The 17593-nt window shown below is 42.2% G+C and overlaps 1 protein-coding gene and 2 long non-coding RNA genes across 3 annotated transcripts; 1 reads left to right on the top strand and 2 right to left on the bottom strand.

The window, feature by feature from the left end:
- Positions 1 to 4405: 4405 nt before the first annotated feature.
- On the bottom strand, positions 4406 to 10875 carry LOC113030133 (GTPase IMAP family member 9-like). Its single transcript, XM_026181297.2, has 2 exons — positions 10483 to 10875; positions 4406 to 5957 (listed from the first exon to the last, which is right to left on the bottom strand). Exons 1-2 carry the CDS (start codon positions 10547 to 10549, stop codon positions 5041 to 5043), a joined length of 984 nt encoding a protein of 327 aa, XP_026037082.2. The 5' UTR covers positions 10550 to 10875; the 3' UTR covers positions 4406 to 5040.
- A 770-nt stretch (positions 10876 to 11645) lies between these two features.
- LOC145431606 (uncharacterized) lies at positions 11646 to 13591 on the top strand. The gene is made up of 2 exons (XR_013911951.1): positions 11646 to 12456; positions 13072 to 13591. It is a non-coding gene; the product is annotated as an uncharacterized LOC145431606 (long non-coding RNA).
- Positions 13592 to 13717: 126 nt separating this feature from the next.
- Positions 13718 to 17371, bottom strand: LOC145431607 (uncharacterized). Its single transcript, XR_013911952.1, has 2 exons — positions 14158 to 17371; positions 13718 to 14007 (listed from the first exon to the last, which is right to left on the bottom strand). It is a non-coding gene; the product is annotated as an uncharacterized LOC145431607 (long non-coding RNA).
- Between the last annotated feature and the right edge of the window lie 222 nt (positions 17372 to 17593).

Below are 17593 nucleotides of genomic sequence, written 5' to 3'. Positions count from 1 at the left end.
GGAATGAAAATGTCCGGTAAGTTAAGTGAACTGGATATCAGCTCGTCTCACGGCTGCTATCCAGGCTGGACGCCTTCTTTTTGTAACGCCGCCATATGAGCTGCCTCATGGTGCTTCCAGATTGGCAAAGAATAAAAACACAAACCCTTTTTAAGCGTATTCCTGTGCCAGTTGTGCGATCGAACATTGCAGCCGACCACACAGCAAGTACGAACCACGGCTGTTGTGTGTGCTTTCGCTCCTTTGTCGCTTGCGCTTTGTTTGGACCCGGAAATGGCGCATCAGGCCAAAATCCTTTCCACGCCCACCCCTGTGACATCACGCTCCAAAGCCCTATAAGTGTTGCTGTCCCTGAGGAGTGTGCTGATTAGGAGTGACACAGTGCATCCACACTTTATCAGCCTCATAGCCTTCACACGCTGTGAATACTGTGAAAAAACAACACGAAATTATAAATTTTTTCAGAAGTTAACTTGTCTTGGAACGTATACACACCCAAAGTGGCGCGCTTTTACAGAAAACCTCCTCCCAAACACACCCCTCCAGGTCTCTTTGCCAATGTGAGCGTAGAAATCTCCCAGAAGAACAACACAGTCACCAGATGAAGCAGCTCCACTGCCCCACTCACTGACCAAACTGTAAGCAACCTTCTCATCCCTCAGTGAAACCTGCAGCATACCCTGCTCACTGCCTTTCACCAACTCCAGACTAGAACAGAGTCCAACCCCAGAGCTGGGCGTTGAGGTGAGCACGGGTATGTCTAGTGAAAATACTGAATATTAACTACAATACTAACACCACGTGTGTTTTAGTGTGTTTGACTCACATGGTGTGGGGCACCTACTGTAAACTGAAGCCTGCTGAACTGAACATTTTGTCAAATTAATGCCAAAAATGATGAAAAGAAGGTGATAAAATGTCATACTTAGATTCACATTTAGATACTTTATAGGAAAGAGTCTAACCTCGCTGACTGATTGCTTTCTTTTTCAGAGAAGCCACAGCACCCTACGTCACACGCACTGAGGATGTAATAAGATTAACAACATGATCGACTTCTGTGAGAGCAGGATTTAGGTAGCTGCTCTGCACACAGATATAGGAAATGACAGAGGAAGGATCGCTTCCTTAGAGTTGCACACAGAAACCAGCCCTCGTGTTTGTCTTTCCTGGGGAAATACAGGTCTTGCATCATTTAGTGCTTCGCACCCAGGGGTCATGATAGCAGCTGAAGGCTGACCTGAAAAGTGTGATGAAGAGTGACATTCATGTGGTGTTGCATCATTCTGAAAAATTTCCAGTTTTGAGCAACATAAGAAACCAAAAAATAAAAAGGGACATGATAAGTGTTTTCACATAAATGATTCGACTTGTTGTGGATTATTTCCTGGGGTTCACCAACGTCTACACCAGCTTCTACTTGTCATCACAGAAGCTATAGACCCTGTGCACGAGAAAATGCTGACCTCCTGTATTAAGACCTGATGTAGAGTTGACCGTTTCCGGTAGCTTTATTTTGCGGTCAATCGCTAGTGCGAAGATGGACCCAAAAAACACAAAAACGGAAAGATTGCATTAAGTGACAAAGAGCAGGAGGTGGGAACACCCACCACTGCTGTGTCATAAAAACAATTTTGACGTTTGAAGAGTGCAGATCGATTGGTTGTTTACATCACTCAACACAAGCAGAGCTGCATTACAAAATCAGAAGCACATCTCTGTACGGGGACACTTCTTATGATTCAAACTACAGGTGAACAATAGTCAAAGGTTCCCCGTTATGTTGATATCAGCTGGTCAAGTGCACACCTACACAGCATGTCAACAACAAAAAGCCACAGAAATAAATAAATGAATGATTGCTGGTAGGGGTCTCTATATATTAGTATTTACGAAGGGTATGTTGAGATCTTCTTATGGCCTCTGACAGCGGACTCATGTCCGTGCTTGTTCTGCTAGACCTCAGTGCAGCACTGCAGTGGTTTGTATCATATCAATCTAATAGACTTTGTTCACATAAATGGAGAGTCCTCTTTAAACACTAAGGTTCTGGAGTTCCACAGGGTTCAGTGCTAGGACCAATTCTGTGTACATTATACACTCAACAAAAATATAAACGCAACACCTTTGTTACTGCTCCCATTCCCCATGGGATGGACGTAGAGACCTAAAATTCATTCCAGATACACAATATAACCATCCCTCCCAAACAGTGGTCACAAATCAGTCCAAATGTGTGGTAGTGGGCACATCTGCTATATTGAGATAATCCATCCCACCTCACAGGTGTGCCACATCAGGATGCTGATCTGACATCATGAGTAGTGCACAGGTGTACCTCAGACTGCCCACAACAAAAGGCCACCCTGGAATGTGCAGTTTTTTGCACTATTGGGGGTCTGGGGACCCAGAACCGGTCAGTATCTGGTGTGACCACCATTTGCCTCATGCAACACATCGTCGCATGGAGTCTATCAGATTGTCAATTGTGGCCTGTGGAATGTTGGTCCACTCCACTTCAATGGCTGTGCGAGGTTGTTGGATATTCGTGGGAACTGGTACACGCTGTCGTATACGCCGGTCAAGCACATCCCGAACCTGCTCAATGGGTGACATGTCCGGTGAGTATGCTGGCCATGCAAGAACTGGGACATTCTCAGCTGCCATCTGCCCTGAACAATGTGAACCATGATTCATCCGTGAAGCGCACACCTCTCCAACGTGCCAGACGCCATCGAATGTGAGCATTTGCCCACACAAGTCTGTTACGGCGACGAGCTGGAGTCAGGTCAAGACCCCGATGAGGACGACGGGCATGCAGTTGAGCGTCCCTGAGACGGTTTCTGACAGTTTGTGCAGAAATTGTTTGGTTGTGCAAACCAATTGTTCCAGCAGCTGTCTGGGTGGCTGGTCTCAGACGATCTTGGAGGTGAACCTGCTGGATGTGGAGGTCCTGGGCTGGTGTGGTTACACGAGGTCTGCGGTTGTGAGGCCGGTTGGATGTGCTGCCATATTCTCTGAAACGCCTGTGGAGACGGCTTATGGTTGAGAAATGAACATTCAATGCACGGGCGACAGATCTGGTTGACATTCCTGCTGTCAGCATGCCAATTGCACGCTCCCTCATTGCTTGTGGCATCTGTGGCATTTTGCTGTGAGACAAAACTGCACATTCCAGGGTGGCCTTTTGTTGTGGGCAGTCTGAGGTACACCTGTGCACTACTCATGATGTCAGATCAGCATCCTGATGTGGCACACCTGTGAGGTGGGATGGATTATCTCAATATAGCAGATGTGCCCACTACCACACATTTGGACTGATTTGTGACCACTGTTTGGGAGGGATGGTTATATTGTGTATCTGGAATGAATTTTAGGTCTCTACGTCCATCCCATGGGGAATGGGAGCAGTAACAAAAGTGTTGCGTTTATATTTTTGTTCAGTGTACATGCTTCCCTTAGGCAGCATCATCAGAAGCCATAGCATACACTTTCATTGCTCCATCACTCTGCATTTAATCATTACTTATTTTTCATCTCTGGCTCTCAGTGTCTTTTGTCCCGTCTTCCTCCCCTCACCACAGACTGATCGTGGAGATTGCTGGCCATCCCTGAGCCTGGTTCTGCTGGAGGTTTCTTCCTGTTAAAAGGTTTTTCCTTCCCACTGTTGCCGGGTGCTAGCTCACACAGGGTTTTCTCTCTATTGTTGTAGGGGTATACCGTGTAATATAAAGAAGCTTGAGGTGACTGATGTTGTGATTTGGCGCTATAATTGAATTGTGTTTTGCTGTTGTGGTTCTGTTGGCTTCATCAGGTAGTGGCCTTCAGCATACAATGGACTGGTTCACAGGTGAGTCTAAACCACCAGGAATGGGAATCAGCACCTCCAAGTCTGTTCATGGGGGAGTGGAAGATTAACCGATGGATTGGTCTGTGGTTAAGAGAGAGACTGCACACTTCCTCCAAAGGGTGCATGGGAGTTGCTGACACTTAGAAATATGGCAAAGAGTGTAATCATTTAGGAGAAACTCAGAGTGGAAGTGCAACTCCATATCGAAAGGAGCCGGGTGAGGTGGTTCAGGCCTCTTACTCAGATGGTGGCTGGATGAGGCATTCTGTGAATGTTCTACCAACAGGAAGTCCCGGGGCAGACCAAGGACATGCTGGGGAGATTATATGTCTCGACTGGCATGGGAACACCTAGGTGCCTCCCCACATGGGCTGAAGGAGGTGACTGAGGAGAGGAAGATGTGAGTTTATTCACCTAAGATGCTGCTCAGCCCCTGATAATCAGGAGAAGATTAATGGGTAGAATATGATATAACAAACACTGGATGATATACATATATACTATATTAAACTGTAACATGAAAGAAAATGGAAAAAATCAGAGGAAACCATGAAGCAAAGTACGATGCAATGTATTTGAATCCAATTTCCTACATTTGATCAGTTTCCTTTGATTTTACATTTAAAGTTGTACAAGTTGTACATGGGAAAATGTGATTACAATTATTATCATGCACACAGTGTTGACTCATGAATAAATACAGTACATTTTCTAATAAGTGAAAAAAAATAAAAGGATACAACAGCAACACAAAGCGAAAATTACCAACAAAACAACAGTTAAACCAATTTTTTCTTTAGTCTTTTGAAACATTTTGTGGAGGCACAGTTTTTATTTTATATGAAAAGAATAATTCGGTGCTCCTACTTCTGATTGAAAACTGACCTAAAACAGAGTTTTTAATAATCTGAAAGCTTAAACGTTTACCCGTAGCGTTATTATTTGAATAGGGATACCACTCCTCAGCTTTCATTATTAATGTGTTTGATTCATGCATATACAGCAATAATCTGACCTTCTGATTATTTTCGATTGAAGAGTTCAGGAACATCTCAATAATCACTTCATCAACATTCATGATAAACAAACATCTGAGTAAACGTGATTCAGTAAAAACACACGATATGATAATAACCTCACTGTTGATCTTCATGCTAAGCTGACTTTAATGAGTCACAGCTAAATGAATTTCACTGTATAGGACATGCACCGCTTTTCACGGCCACAACTGTAGCTCCAGCTACAGCTCCCACTACAGCTCCCACTGCAGCTCCAATTGGGCCTCCTACAGCTCCAACACCTGCTCCAATAGCAACTTCAACAGCAAGTCCAACACCAGCTCCCAGACCAATACCAGGAATTGCTCCAGCAGCAGCCACAACGGCCTGGATGAACCAGTTGTCTTTCTCTGCCAGTCTCCGTGCTTCCTGGGATGTCATGCCTGGATTTTCCCTCAGAAGTCGGCCCATCTCCTCTTTTATGGCTTTCTCTGCCTCCAGGAATTTTTCATTGGTGTAGCAGCTTCCTCCGTTTCTCTGAACCATTGTGTTGATCTTCTCCAACAGCTCTCTGACCTGAGTGGGATCTTTCTTTCTGTTGTTAAAAACATGATATCTTCTCTGACACTGATCGAGGAAGTCATTGAGAGCTTTACTTTTATGGATAAATGTTTCTATGTTCATGTCGTCGGCCTCCAGGTTGTCTCCATGTGTGAACAAGGCCATAGTGTACTGTGCTGCTGTTTCTCCAAACACCTTCTGAAGGATTTTCACTGTTTCTTGTTCTTCTTTTGTGAATCTGCCAGCCTGTAGCACAACCAGGAACACATGAGGACCAGGAGCAACAAATGAGATTGATCTAGCGATCTCTCTTTTCACCTCCTTTTCAGTTTTGCTGGTGTCGAACAGACCCGGAGTATCAATGACAGCCAGCGCGTGACCACCAAATTCTCCCGTTTCCTTTCGGCACTCTAACGTTACTGTGGAAGGAGATGTTGTGGATATAAAAGTTCTTGTTCCTAAGATGGTGTTTCCTGTTGCGCTCTTCCCAACTCCAGTTTTCCCAACGAGGACTATCCGGAACTTGGGTTCTTCCTCTTCTTCATCATCTGCCAAACAATGTTAAAAACATGACGCTGATGTTAATGTTGATCAGATGTGTACATCTGACATTTTCGTTCCATTTTCCTTTGGAAGGAAATGTTTTTTTTTTTAAAAACATCAGCTCTAAAAAGTATGCTTTAGTTATCTGGAGCCTAAACAGTAGTAACAGACAGTACCAGGCTGCTGAGATGGATGAAGGAGAAGCAAAACCTTGCAATTGTGATGAATTTTGCAAGAAAGAACTGCAAGAACGTTATATTAATACGAACTTTTAAAACAGAAGTTACATAGAATTTACAGGAAGCAGAGGGTCTGTTTTACGTGTGGACCAATCCATCTAAAATCAACCTGTTTTTACAACATTAACATTATCGTGTTAAAATGTTTAATAACTGGATATTTACAATATGAAAAGATTCAGCAATCCCATATTTCAGCACACACTAATAGAGATTGACAGACCACGTGACTTTCGCGCATTGCATTTTGCATTTTGTATAAGTTCATACTCAAGTTTAAAACAACAACTACACTAAAGCTATTCTGTTATACCTGTATGCAAAAAAAAATATTTCATAGTTCAGCAACACTGATCAATCTAATAAACTTAAACCTACACCATCCTCCCTATTCTGGTATTTTAAAGAGTACTTAGCGTAAATATTAAGCAACCTAACTAATAGGGTTCCAACTCCCAGCAGCAACAAAAATAAATAAATAAAAAATAGGGAACCACCCCTCACGCTCCACCTCATGATGCTTAATCGACGTAATCAACCTTAATTTGATGCAGTGTGAAAAAAAATGCACAGAAATCAATTATTTCTCAAGAAATATTAAATAGATTCAACATCTTTCTTCAACAAAATTGCAGACTGCACAGATGGTACCTTCCCAAAGGAAAAAGTACTATAGCTTACTAGGGTATATATATTACCGTAGACTTAATAGTTACTATATACAGTAATGGACTTGTATTCCTTTTACATCAAATTAAAACTTTGGGTGTAAGATTCGGATAATTATTTATTAAAAGCTCGACATTTTAAATGAGAATAAGAAAGAAAAGTATGTCTTTGTGCCCCCTTTTCCCTGTTCATGCCGTATCGGCCCCCCTGGCTAAACTTTGCTAGATCCGCCCCTGCACAGTTACCAGCGTCAGCTACGTAGAAAAAGATCCTGGTGTAGAAAGTAATATTAAATACATTCTAACAACAGCTGATCAAGCTTAAACGTGCTGCTGTTGTTCAGCCGCTGGTTTCCTCTTTCTGGTGCAAAGTGGGCCAAAAACAAACCAGAGAGACTCACGACAGAAAAGCCGATCAGCTGATCGTTAAGCAGTTTCATGATTGAAGTAGCAGCAAGAGGAGGCAGTCGCTCCATATATCGCTTGTTAAGCTTAACGTGGGAATGCTTTACAAACATTCAGAGATGGACTTACACACTTGCTTTACTTCTCTCGGGATAACTTTGTCGGAGATGAAATGCCGGGTTGCTAGCGAAGCTCCACATGCTATCCAGACCACCGACAGGTCCCGCATGCCACAGCCGCTCTATCACGTGATGCATACTGCTCTGACGTGCTAATGTTCTGAGGTGAGTTACGGCGTGTTGCAAGTTTTGTGAGGTGCTTTCGTGATATTTAATGGATCGATTACATTTTTTATTTTTCTCCGATATCCGATCCAGTAATTTAGGTCAGTATCGGACCGATACCGATACGTAATATCGGATCGGTCCATCTCTAGTACAAAGACAGACTTGATGAAAACTCAAAGAAAAGATACGAGGAAAAAATCAAAGGAGCGAAAGGGTCAGACCCTTACGAGCACACAGAGGGACAAAAGACGTTAGCGTGCTGCCCAACTTTCACCACGCTCAGATTTATAATCATACGGTTCTTGGAGTGAGTGCATACACTCATGAAGTTTAGTAACTTCAGGTCACTGCAACAAGCCCAGGTACAGTTTACCGACGGATGGGTGCAGGACCTTGAAATGCACCGTGTAGAAAGTAAAGACCATCGTACGTATCATAAGTTTACCAGTCTCACAAATCGTCTCCATAAATACACATTCGTTAACCGTTTATTAATACGACCTTTGAGCTCAATGGTAATTAATTAGTAGTGGAAATAATTTCTGGTTCATTACAGAAATGTAGCAGTGACCAGTGTTGGTCAAGTTACTTGAAAAAAGTAATCAGTAACTAATTACTGATTACTTCCCCCCAAAAAGTAATCCCGTTACTTTACTGATTACTTATTTTAAAAAGTAATAAATTACTTAGTTACTTAGTTACTTTTTAAAAACACAATTTACAACCTGAATAGGTGATAAAGTGATAGATCTTTCAGCCCAATTCTACTTTTTCTGCATAATCCATCATACAAAATGTAATCAAATGGAAAAGTCTCTTTTTTAACTTGTTTTATTAGTTAAAGTAACGCGTTACTGCCCATCTCTGGCAGTGACAATTCACTATTTATGCACAATAAACAAAGGAGCATAGCGCGACAATTTCTGTTCAGCGCCAGACTTGCTTGTAACCTATATCACCAATTATGTTATGAAAATGACGTATTAACTAGAGATGGCACGATACCACTTTTTTATGTCCGATACCGATACTGATATCATAAATTTGGATATCTGCCGATACCGATATGAATCCGATATAGTGTTTTTTAATCAACAAAACTGTTTTTTAAATATCTTGCTGCATTTTGTATAAGTTCATACTCAAGTTTAAAACAACAACTACACTAAAGCTATTCTGTTATACCTGTATACAAAAAAAATATTTCATAGTTCAGCAATACTGATCAATCTAATAAACTTAGACCTACACCATCCTCCCTATTCTGGTATTTTAAAGAGTACTTAGCGTAAATATTAAGCAACCTAACTGATAGGGTTCCAACTCCCAGCAACAACAAAAATAAATAAATAAAAAATAGGGAACCACCCCTCACGCTCCACCTCATGATGCTTAATCGACGTAATCAACCTTAATTTGATGCAGTGTGAAAAAAATGCACAGAAATCAATTATTTTTCAAGAAATATTAAATAGATTCAACATCTTTCTTCAACAAAATTGCAGACTGCACAGATGGTACCTTCCCAAAGGAAAAAGTACTATAGCTTACTAGGGTATATATATTAGACTTAATAGTCACTATATACAGTAATTGACTTCTATTCATTTTACATCAAATTAAAACTTTGGGTGTCAGATAAATATTTATTAAAAGCTCGACATTTTAAATGAGAATAAGAAAGAAAAGTATGTCTTTGTGCCCCCTTTTCCCAGTTAATGCCGTATCGGCCCCCCTGGCTAAACTTTGCTAGATCCGCCCCTGCACAGTTACGTCAGCTACGTAGAAAAAGATCCTCGAGTAGAAAGTAATATTAAATAAATTGTAACAACAGCTTATCAAGCTTAAACGTGCTGCTGTTGTTCAGCCGCTGGTTTCCTCTTTCTGGTGCAAAGTGGGCCAAAAACAAAGAAGAGACACGGACTCACGACAGAAAAGCCGATCAGCTGATCGTTAAGCAGTTTCACGATTGAAGTAGCAGCCGGAGAGCGAGAGGCAGTCGCTCGTTAAGCTTAACGCAGGAATGCTTTACAAACATTCAGAGATGGACTTACACACTTGCTTTACTTCTCTCGGGGATAACTTTGTCGGAGATGAAATGCCAGGTTGCTAGCGAAGCTCCACATGCTATCCAGACCACCGACAGGTCCCGCATGCCACAGCCGCTCTATCACGTGATGCATACTGCTCCGACGTTCTGAGGCGAGTTACGGCGTGTTGCAAGTTTTGTGAGGTGCTTTCGTGATATTTAATGGATCGGATTACATTTTTTATTTTTCTCCGATATCCGATCCAGTAATTTAGGTCAGTATCGGACCGATACCGATACGTAATATCGGATCGGTCCATCTCTAGTATTAACTACTAAAAAACACTGACCTTCGTGTAAATGCTTGGAGCAGACTAACCTGTGAGCTGGAGTGTTCTGGGACGTTATATTTGATCTTTGAATGGCTGCAATCCAGGCCATCCGTCGCCTGTTTGTTACTTCGGAAACATGGCTCGAACAATTTCTCTTCAACGACGTAATCCGATAACAACGATCTCTTTACCCGTCGGCTTCCTGTGGCTGTCATGTGACCGGCTATTGCAGTTAATAATACAACAGCTTCTTGCCATTTTGTGTTTCTTTTTATCGCTGTGTGACTGATTTCAATTGAAAGCCTGCGTGCGCTAGTACCTCTCGCCACGAGTTCCCAGAATCCTTTGCGGTTTTACCCCTGAATGACGTCATATTTTCAATCTCTATTTAAAAAAAAAACCATAAAAAAACCCCCAAAACAATTACTGACTGAATATGTTAGATCAGACTCTACAAATAATAATAAAAACATAAAAACAACAAAAACAAAACAACCAAAGAAATAGAGAAGAGAACATAAGTCCTAAAAACAGACGTGTAGTGAGCTCTATTAGTTTCCATGTACTTACCTAGCAGAGCATATGTGCTGTCCATGTTTGTCCCTCTGTAAGCGGCTTGTTTGTAATTGTGTTGCATGTCTGACTGCTTTCTGTTTATAGTGTCTCAGTATGAGAGTCTGCTTCTAGTCCTGCCCTCAAACATGTGACATCGTTATACGCGCTCACAGATAGAAGAGATGAGGAAAAATGGGTAACCCAGGTTACAAATGTTACCATGATGCAGCTATAAGAAAAGAACAACTTGAACAATGAATGACATCAAATACAACGTTTGATTACAACAGCTGATTGAGCTGAAAATTCATTGCAATTTTCCTCTGTAGGTCTCTGTGGACCTTGTTTACATCCACAACACTAATGGTTGCATTTAACACGTCATAATCTACGCTCATATACTCATAAAGTAAAAAAATCGTTTGTGGCAATGGTCCTAACATGATGTGGTGGTGTGACCGTGAGTTTGGGAACTGTGGGGGAGACCCAAGCCAAACCCATGTGCTGTTACTGTGGCCGAGAGTGAAAGAGAAAGTTTCATATGCCCCGATGACTGGACAGAAAACCGCTGCAAGTGTTACGCAAGAAAAGAAGGAGAGTATTCATAGTAGGAATTATGACCGCTGACCCCAGTCTTCTCTAACATTTGGAATAAAAATGGCTGCGTGGAAATGAACCCTCCAGAGAGGGCTTCTTTAACAGAGTTTAGACTGTTAGACTGTGTTTTAGTGTTTCCACTGAGATCTCAGTGAAGTGGTTTAGAGGATGTGGGGGTAGGGAGGGGGGATCTGGGTTTAGCTCTATGAAGATCAGTCATTTTATTGGTTCTATATTCAAAACATTGTTCATTATTTTCCAATGAAGATGATGAAGATTCAGTGTGATAAGATAAGATAACCTTTATTAGTCCCACGCGTGGGAAATTTGGTTTGTTACAGCAGTGGACAGTGCAAAGTTGCACAGAAAAATTAGAAGAAGAAAAAAAACACTGGAATAATATATCCATAAGATATTGTACACAATAGAATAGAATAAAACGAAATGCTTTATACAATATGAGTACAATACAACGATGCCAGAAAGAGTACTGCAATAGATGGGTAGACCGAGAACCAATCACAGTTAGTTTTAAAAGGATTCTGGACGTGTGACCGTGGTTAGTGATGGAATGTGAAAGACAGTAGTTCCCTGAATTTCATCTGGTTGTCACAATCAACGGAAGCAGGACCCAAACACAGACACGTGAAAATGAAACTTCTAACGAGCCGTTTATTATGGCTGATTAAGCAGTACAAAAAGAAAAAGGCCAAGTCAAAACAAAAGTGGACAAAACCTAAACTGGGAAATTAGAAACATGAAAAAACCCTAAACATGGAAACCTGACAAAAAATATCTGAATCCTGGAAACATGGCAGGAACATAACAAACGACCTGACCGAGAATGAATGACAGCAGAACACAAAGGGAAGTGGACGCACACGGGGTACACCGTTGACACACATGAACATGACGCCTCATGGGAAGCAAAACTAAACACAATGACCACGGAACATGAGGCTGTCAAAATAAAACAGGAAGCAGAGACACAAACGTAAGTGGGATAGTTAAGGAGATGATGGGAGACAAAGACATCACCAAAACACACAAAGGGCGAGGGGGACTTGACAGATGTGACACTATAAGGCTTTGGAGTTGACATCACGCCGCAATGCATTGTGGGAGTGCGGCGCCATTTTCGGGGTCTACGAATCAAAACAAACACACTGTGTTGGAACGACGACTACAAGATGCTTAAAAGCAGCTCAAAAGAGAATGAACTGTATAGAGACCGATTTCATTCAGAGGCGACGCGGCGGTACTTGCAGAAAATAGCGTGCATTGTAAATGTGGACCCGTATGAAACACGGCCGTGGAGTAGAAACCCTGAAGACCGTAGCCTGACATATTCTCGTACCTTGTCAGCGCGTACAAGTCGTCATTCAAACAAAGGTAAGTCAGCTCGAGTACTGCGTGTGAAATGCGTTTGATTTCCCTGCAAATATTCAGATTACTGCAGCATAAATTCATTCATGAGGGGAAATTACAGTGAGAACATGTGGAGGCTGTTAGGTGTATAACACAGTGAGTTCAGTGTCCTGAAGGATTTAGTTATTCTCTACGGTTAAAGAAATCGCAATCATTTATTCATGTTTATTATAAATAATCCTAATTATATATCTTGCTTCCATGTTTGTATCTTGTGTCACTAAAAATACATTTTATTTTAATTTTATATATTGATCAATGACCTGCAGAATCTCCTTATCATATTAAGTGATTCATAATTGTCACTTTATGCTTTCTCCATCTCTAAAGTGATGACATCCTTGCATTACATACTTTAGGTTCATTTTCTGCAGGCAGGTTTCTGACAGAGAACAGGCAGATTTACACTATAACCTGCAGCGTTCTATAGATGGACACATAAAGAAATGAAAAATGACATGTATGTGCTAACTTTCTAAACACTTTGTTACATTTATGATAAAGTAGATAAAACACATTTACGTCGGCCTTGGCTCATAGTTCTTGTCTTTAAATGAACTTTGTCTGAGTGTGTTTCAGGTCCTGCACTCTCAAAGACTGAATGAACCAGCATTGCAGCCATGGGTCACTGTGAGCATCACAGGGAAGGTTGAAGCCGCCCGCTGCACCTGTATGGCCGGAGTCGCGGAGACCTGGACCCACGTCGCTGCTCTTCTGTTTAAAGTAGAAGCAACAGTGTTGATCCGTGGCACAAGGACTGTTACAGATGAACCTGCATACTGGGTTTTTCTGGGTAATATGACCAAGATACAGCCAGAGGTTGGCCATAAGATAGACTTCTCCTCTTCAGCTGCCCAAAAAAGGCTCTTATTCAAAACATTCACAGACCATCTGTAGTGACAGGTAAAAGGAGCCGTCCTCAAAACAGAAACCTCCCACCTGCTACTGTGGAGGAGTCGTCACTGCTATAATGCCATCATGTTTTATCTAGGGGTCTAGATTTATGCCTGTAGTGCACTGCCATGTAAATAATTTGCATTTACTGAATATGTACGGACTGAGTCCCACTGTTCAAAAGTTGAATAAAGAAACAAACTAATTTTTGCCTCTTTTTTTAAAATTAAAACCACTTTATAGAACATCACATCAGTTACAATGATGATGTCATTTATAGTTTACAAATGACAAAATGTTCACACAAAATCATGACAGTGTTTACATGATATCACCCACTACTAACATTACTTTATTTACTGTGTCTTTTGAAAAAATACAGCTATTTATACAGCAAAAGACTAAAGAATATTTAACAGGAGCAGGTTTCATTTTTCCTGGTTTTATTATCACACTGTTCGCCAAACGCAGCAAACCTTCACCATCTTATCCAGGAGGGTCACCTCTTCACCCTCACATGGAAGAAGTAATCTGATTGGCATGGTGGTCTGTTTGAAGCAGGTCCCTTGTGTAGCGCTGGAACCCAGTCACGATGTTTCATCCATTTCATCGGCTGGTTTGCTGCAATAATGGCAAATAATTAGCAACTCTATAAATAGAAGGTAGTTCTGCAAAATCATTCAGTAGGATGTTTGTTCTAATTTGCTCAGAGCGCATCAAAAATAAAACTAATAGGCTATAAAGAGTGATATGAACATATTTAGAACTTACCAGAATGAAAATGTCTGGAGCACCAACAGATATTTGGAGATGGAAGAGAACTGGAGCTCGCCTCACAGCTGCTATCCAGGCTGGACGCCTTCGTTTGGTAACATCGATACACGAGCTGCCTCATGTTGCTTCCAGGTTGGGGAAGAATGAAAAGATAAACCCTTTTCAAGCTTATTCTCTTGCCGGTCGTGCGATCAAACATTGCAGCCGACCACACAGCAAGAACGAACCATGGCTGTTGTGTGTGCCTTCGCTCCTTTTTCGCTTGCGCTTTGTTTAGACCCCCGAAAATGGCGGCTCGGGCCAAAATCCTTTCCACGCCCACCCCCGTGAATGAGTCAGTAATAAGCCTTAAATATTACTGAATCACTTTAAACCAATAATATAATAATTCCCAGGTCTTGTCCACACATATGTGGGCATTTTGTAAAATGCTGCTTTTTCTCAGTGTTTTGGCCAAAGAGGTGAAACTTTTTAGATGCAGAAGGAGAATGCAGATCACCCAACCCTCTCCCCGGCCAGCGGTCTCAATAGACCAAGTACACAAAATCCTGAGGAAGATCACCCCCCGCAAGGCAGACCAGACAACATCCCTGGACAGGCCCTTAAAGCATGTGCAACGAGCTGGCTGATGTTCTCACCTCCATCTTCAACCTTTCCTTCAGCCAGAGCATCGTTCCCACATGCTTCAAAACCACAACTATGATCCCTCACCCCAAGAAAAGCCCAGCCACCTGCCTAAACGACTACAGACCAGTTGCACTCACTCCAATTATTGCAAAGTGTTTTGAGAGAATGGCGCTGGCCTACATCCAGAGCAACATCCCAGACACTCTGGATCCCCTGCAGTATGCCTACGGCCCAACAGGTCCACGTCAGACGCCATCGCTGCTGCCCTTTACTGCTCACTCTCCAACCTAGAAACAATGACTCCTACATCAGGGTACTATTGGTTGATTACAGCTCCGCCTTCAATACTCTCATCCCACACAAACTCATCCACAAGCTGGCAAAACTCGGCCTGCACCCCACCCTACAGGACTCTTTGACTGGCAGGCCACCGTCCATCAGGATCGGCAACAGGACTTCAGCCAGCATTATTACAAACACTGGCGTTCCACAGGGTTGCGTCCTCAGTCCCACCCTCTACACCCTGTACACCCACGACTGTGTCGCCTCCAACAAAGAGAACATCATACGAGGCGGCTTATAGGAGAGAGGCGGCCGGTCTGGTGTCATGGTGTGAGGACAACAACCTCACCCTCAACACTGATAAGACAAAGGAGATGAAAGTGGACATGAGGAAGAAGAGGAGGCCTCACCAGCCGCTGTTTATCCGGGAGCGTGAAGTGGAAAGAGTGAGCAGCTCATCTCAGAGGACCTCACGTGGACACCGAACACCACACAGCTGGTCAAGAAGGCCCAGGAGCGGCTTTATTTCCTGAGGAGGCCGAGGAAATTTGGTTTGTCTGCCAAGATCCTCAGCAGCGTCTAGCAGAGCAGCACTACTGCTACGGACCGCAAACGCCAGCAGAGAGTGATAACAACTGCAGAGAAGATCACCAGGACTCTGCTGCCCTCTCTGCAGAGCATCTATCATCGCAGACCCCACACACCCCCAACACGGACTGTTCTTCTGTCCTCGGGGCGAAGGTGAAAGTGATGAAGTGTGAAATCTAGAACATCTCGACTCAACAACTCCTTCTTCCTCACTGCCATCAGACTCTTGAACAGCGAAACTACCTCAAATGCAATTTTGCACATCAGGACACTTTGCACATGTTTTTTTGCACATTAAGCTCCTTTGTACATCCATCTACATTGACATCTGCATACACACGTCTTCACTTACTTATATTTTGTACTTATTTATTTATCTCCATTATTTTTCTATCCTTATTTTTATCTTATTTATCGCATTCTTTTAAAACTTTACCTAACTTGACATTTGTGTTTGGACAGCAAATGGAGGAATTTCATTGCACAGAGAAAATTTCTTCTGTATGACAATAAACACTTTGAATCTTGAAGGTGAGTCCTTCGTCTGTGTGGTTAGGGTCACATCTCCACCCGTTGCACCGACATTCTCTTCACAGCACTTGGGTTTGGCTTTTGCATCGTCATGTGGAGATAATTCCCCAAACTAAAGCTGAAACCTTCATTTAAACACACGCCTGTATGTTTGATCGTAGCCTCGGTGAACTGCTCTATCTACACCAACAGACAGGGTCTAGAGGGCACGTGCACAGTCAGCAAAACCAAAAAGGAAAGCCACGCAGCTAAACGTGCGCTAAACTGCTAAAATCTCAAATGTTGCTGTCATCATTTGAACAGTAACAGGAGCGACTCTTGAATTAGGCTGTGCATTTACTTATAATGGAAGCTGTGCTGAAACTCGAGGGTGAAAGTGGTTGTAGGCGGAGGGAGGACGGTGTTTGTTTCTGAGCTGCTCTGTGGGGGCGTCAGGCTGGAACCCGGCGGTCAGAACAAGACAAACACTCGCCCACTCTCTGCTGAACGTATGTGCACGCAACACGAAGGCTCCAACGTGGAGGATCATTGCACAAGAAACTGTGTTTCAGTCCAGGGAAACGTGGTGGCTCCAGCTTTGATTACCAGCTGTGCAGCTATGTTTAACTTAGCTTTCATTGTGAAGTTTAATTGATGTTTATTTGCTTTGTTCACTGCAGCCCAACGTTGGTATTAAATTAATTAAGCTTTTATCATTTTCCCTTGAAGTCTAACTGGGCACAGCTTCGTTACACTTATTTGAGCTTAGCTGTTTTAGTAACCTAACCTGTGCTGACTTGTGCAGAAAGAGGCTTCTTTGTTTATGGTTCTACACATTTTCTCAGCACACAATCATTTTCAAACTGCACTTAATGATTATAAAATACCAGCCTGCACCTACAAGTTATACTCGATTTTTTGGCTCCGAAATCAAACGGCAGTAAGCTGCTGTTCCAGCTCTTTATGACGCGTTTTCCCAGCTCTTTGGTGTTTTTGTGCCAGACGGCGTGATTGTTTAATTTTCCAGAAGATGCTTCCAGGGGCCAAATGATTGGTGGAGTTTGAAGGTTTAACCTGTTATTGAAAGAAAGTTTTATTATTTGTAATGTGCTCTGTAGATTCAGAGTTACTTTATTTGTCATTTTAGAATATTTAACAAAGCTTCTTGCACTGTTGCTAAAAAAAAGTCTCTCCTTGTAAAGTAAAAAAAACAAATGTAATAATAAAGTAAACATTTACCCAGAGGCTTCATGACTTATTTACACCATGTGTACGCTGTCAGTGTTAAATGATATCATGCTTTTTACCATAACTGTTGTTCTGTGTGAGCTGTGACTAAAGTAAAACCTGTGTTGGTGAAGGGGACTCACTTCATGCAGAAAGTATTTTGGACTATAAAGTTAACATTAAGAGAAAGTACAACATC

This window comes from Astatotilapia calliptera, chromosome 10 (assembly GCF_964374335.1).
Source record: "Astatotilapia calliptera chromosome 10, fAstCal68.1, whole genome shotgun sequence".
NCBI classification, from domain to species: domain Eukaryota; kingdom Metazoa; phylum Chordata; class Actinopteri; order Cichliformes; family Cichlidae; genus Astatotilapia; species Astatotilapia calliptera.
This window is presented reverse-complemented; position numbering and strand designations above follow the sequence as displayed.

What these genes read in the sequence shown, in the direction of transcription:
- LOC113030133 (XM_026181297.2), bottom strand. Translation starts at nt 10,549, where the DNA reads ATGCAACACAATTACAAACAAGCCGCTTACAGAGGGACAAACATGGAC. An exon ending in CAGCACATATGCTCTGCTAG is followed by an intron (nt 5,958 to 10,482) that starts GTAAGTACATGG and finishes ATTGTTTGGCAG; the next exon opens with ATGATGAAGAAGAGGAAGAA.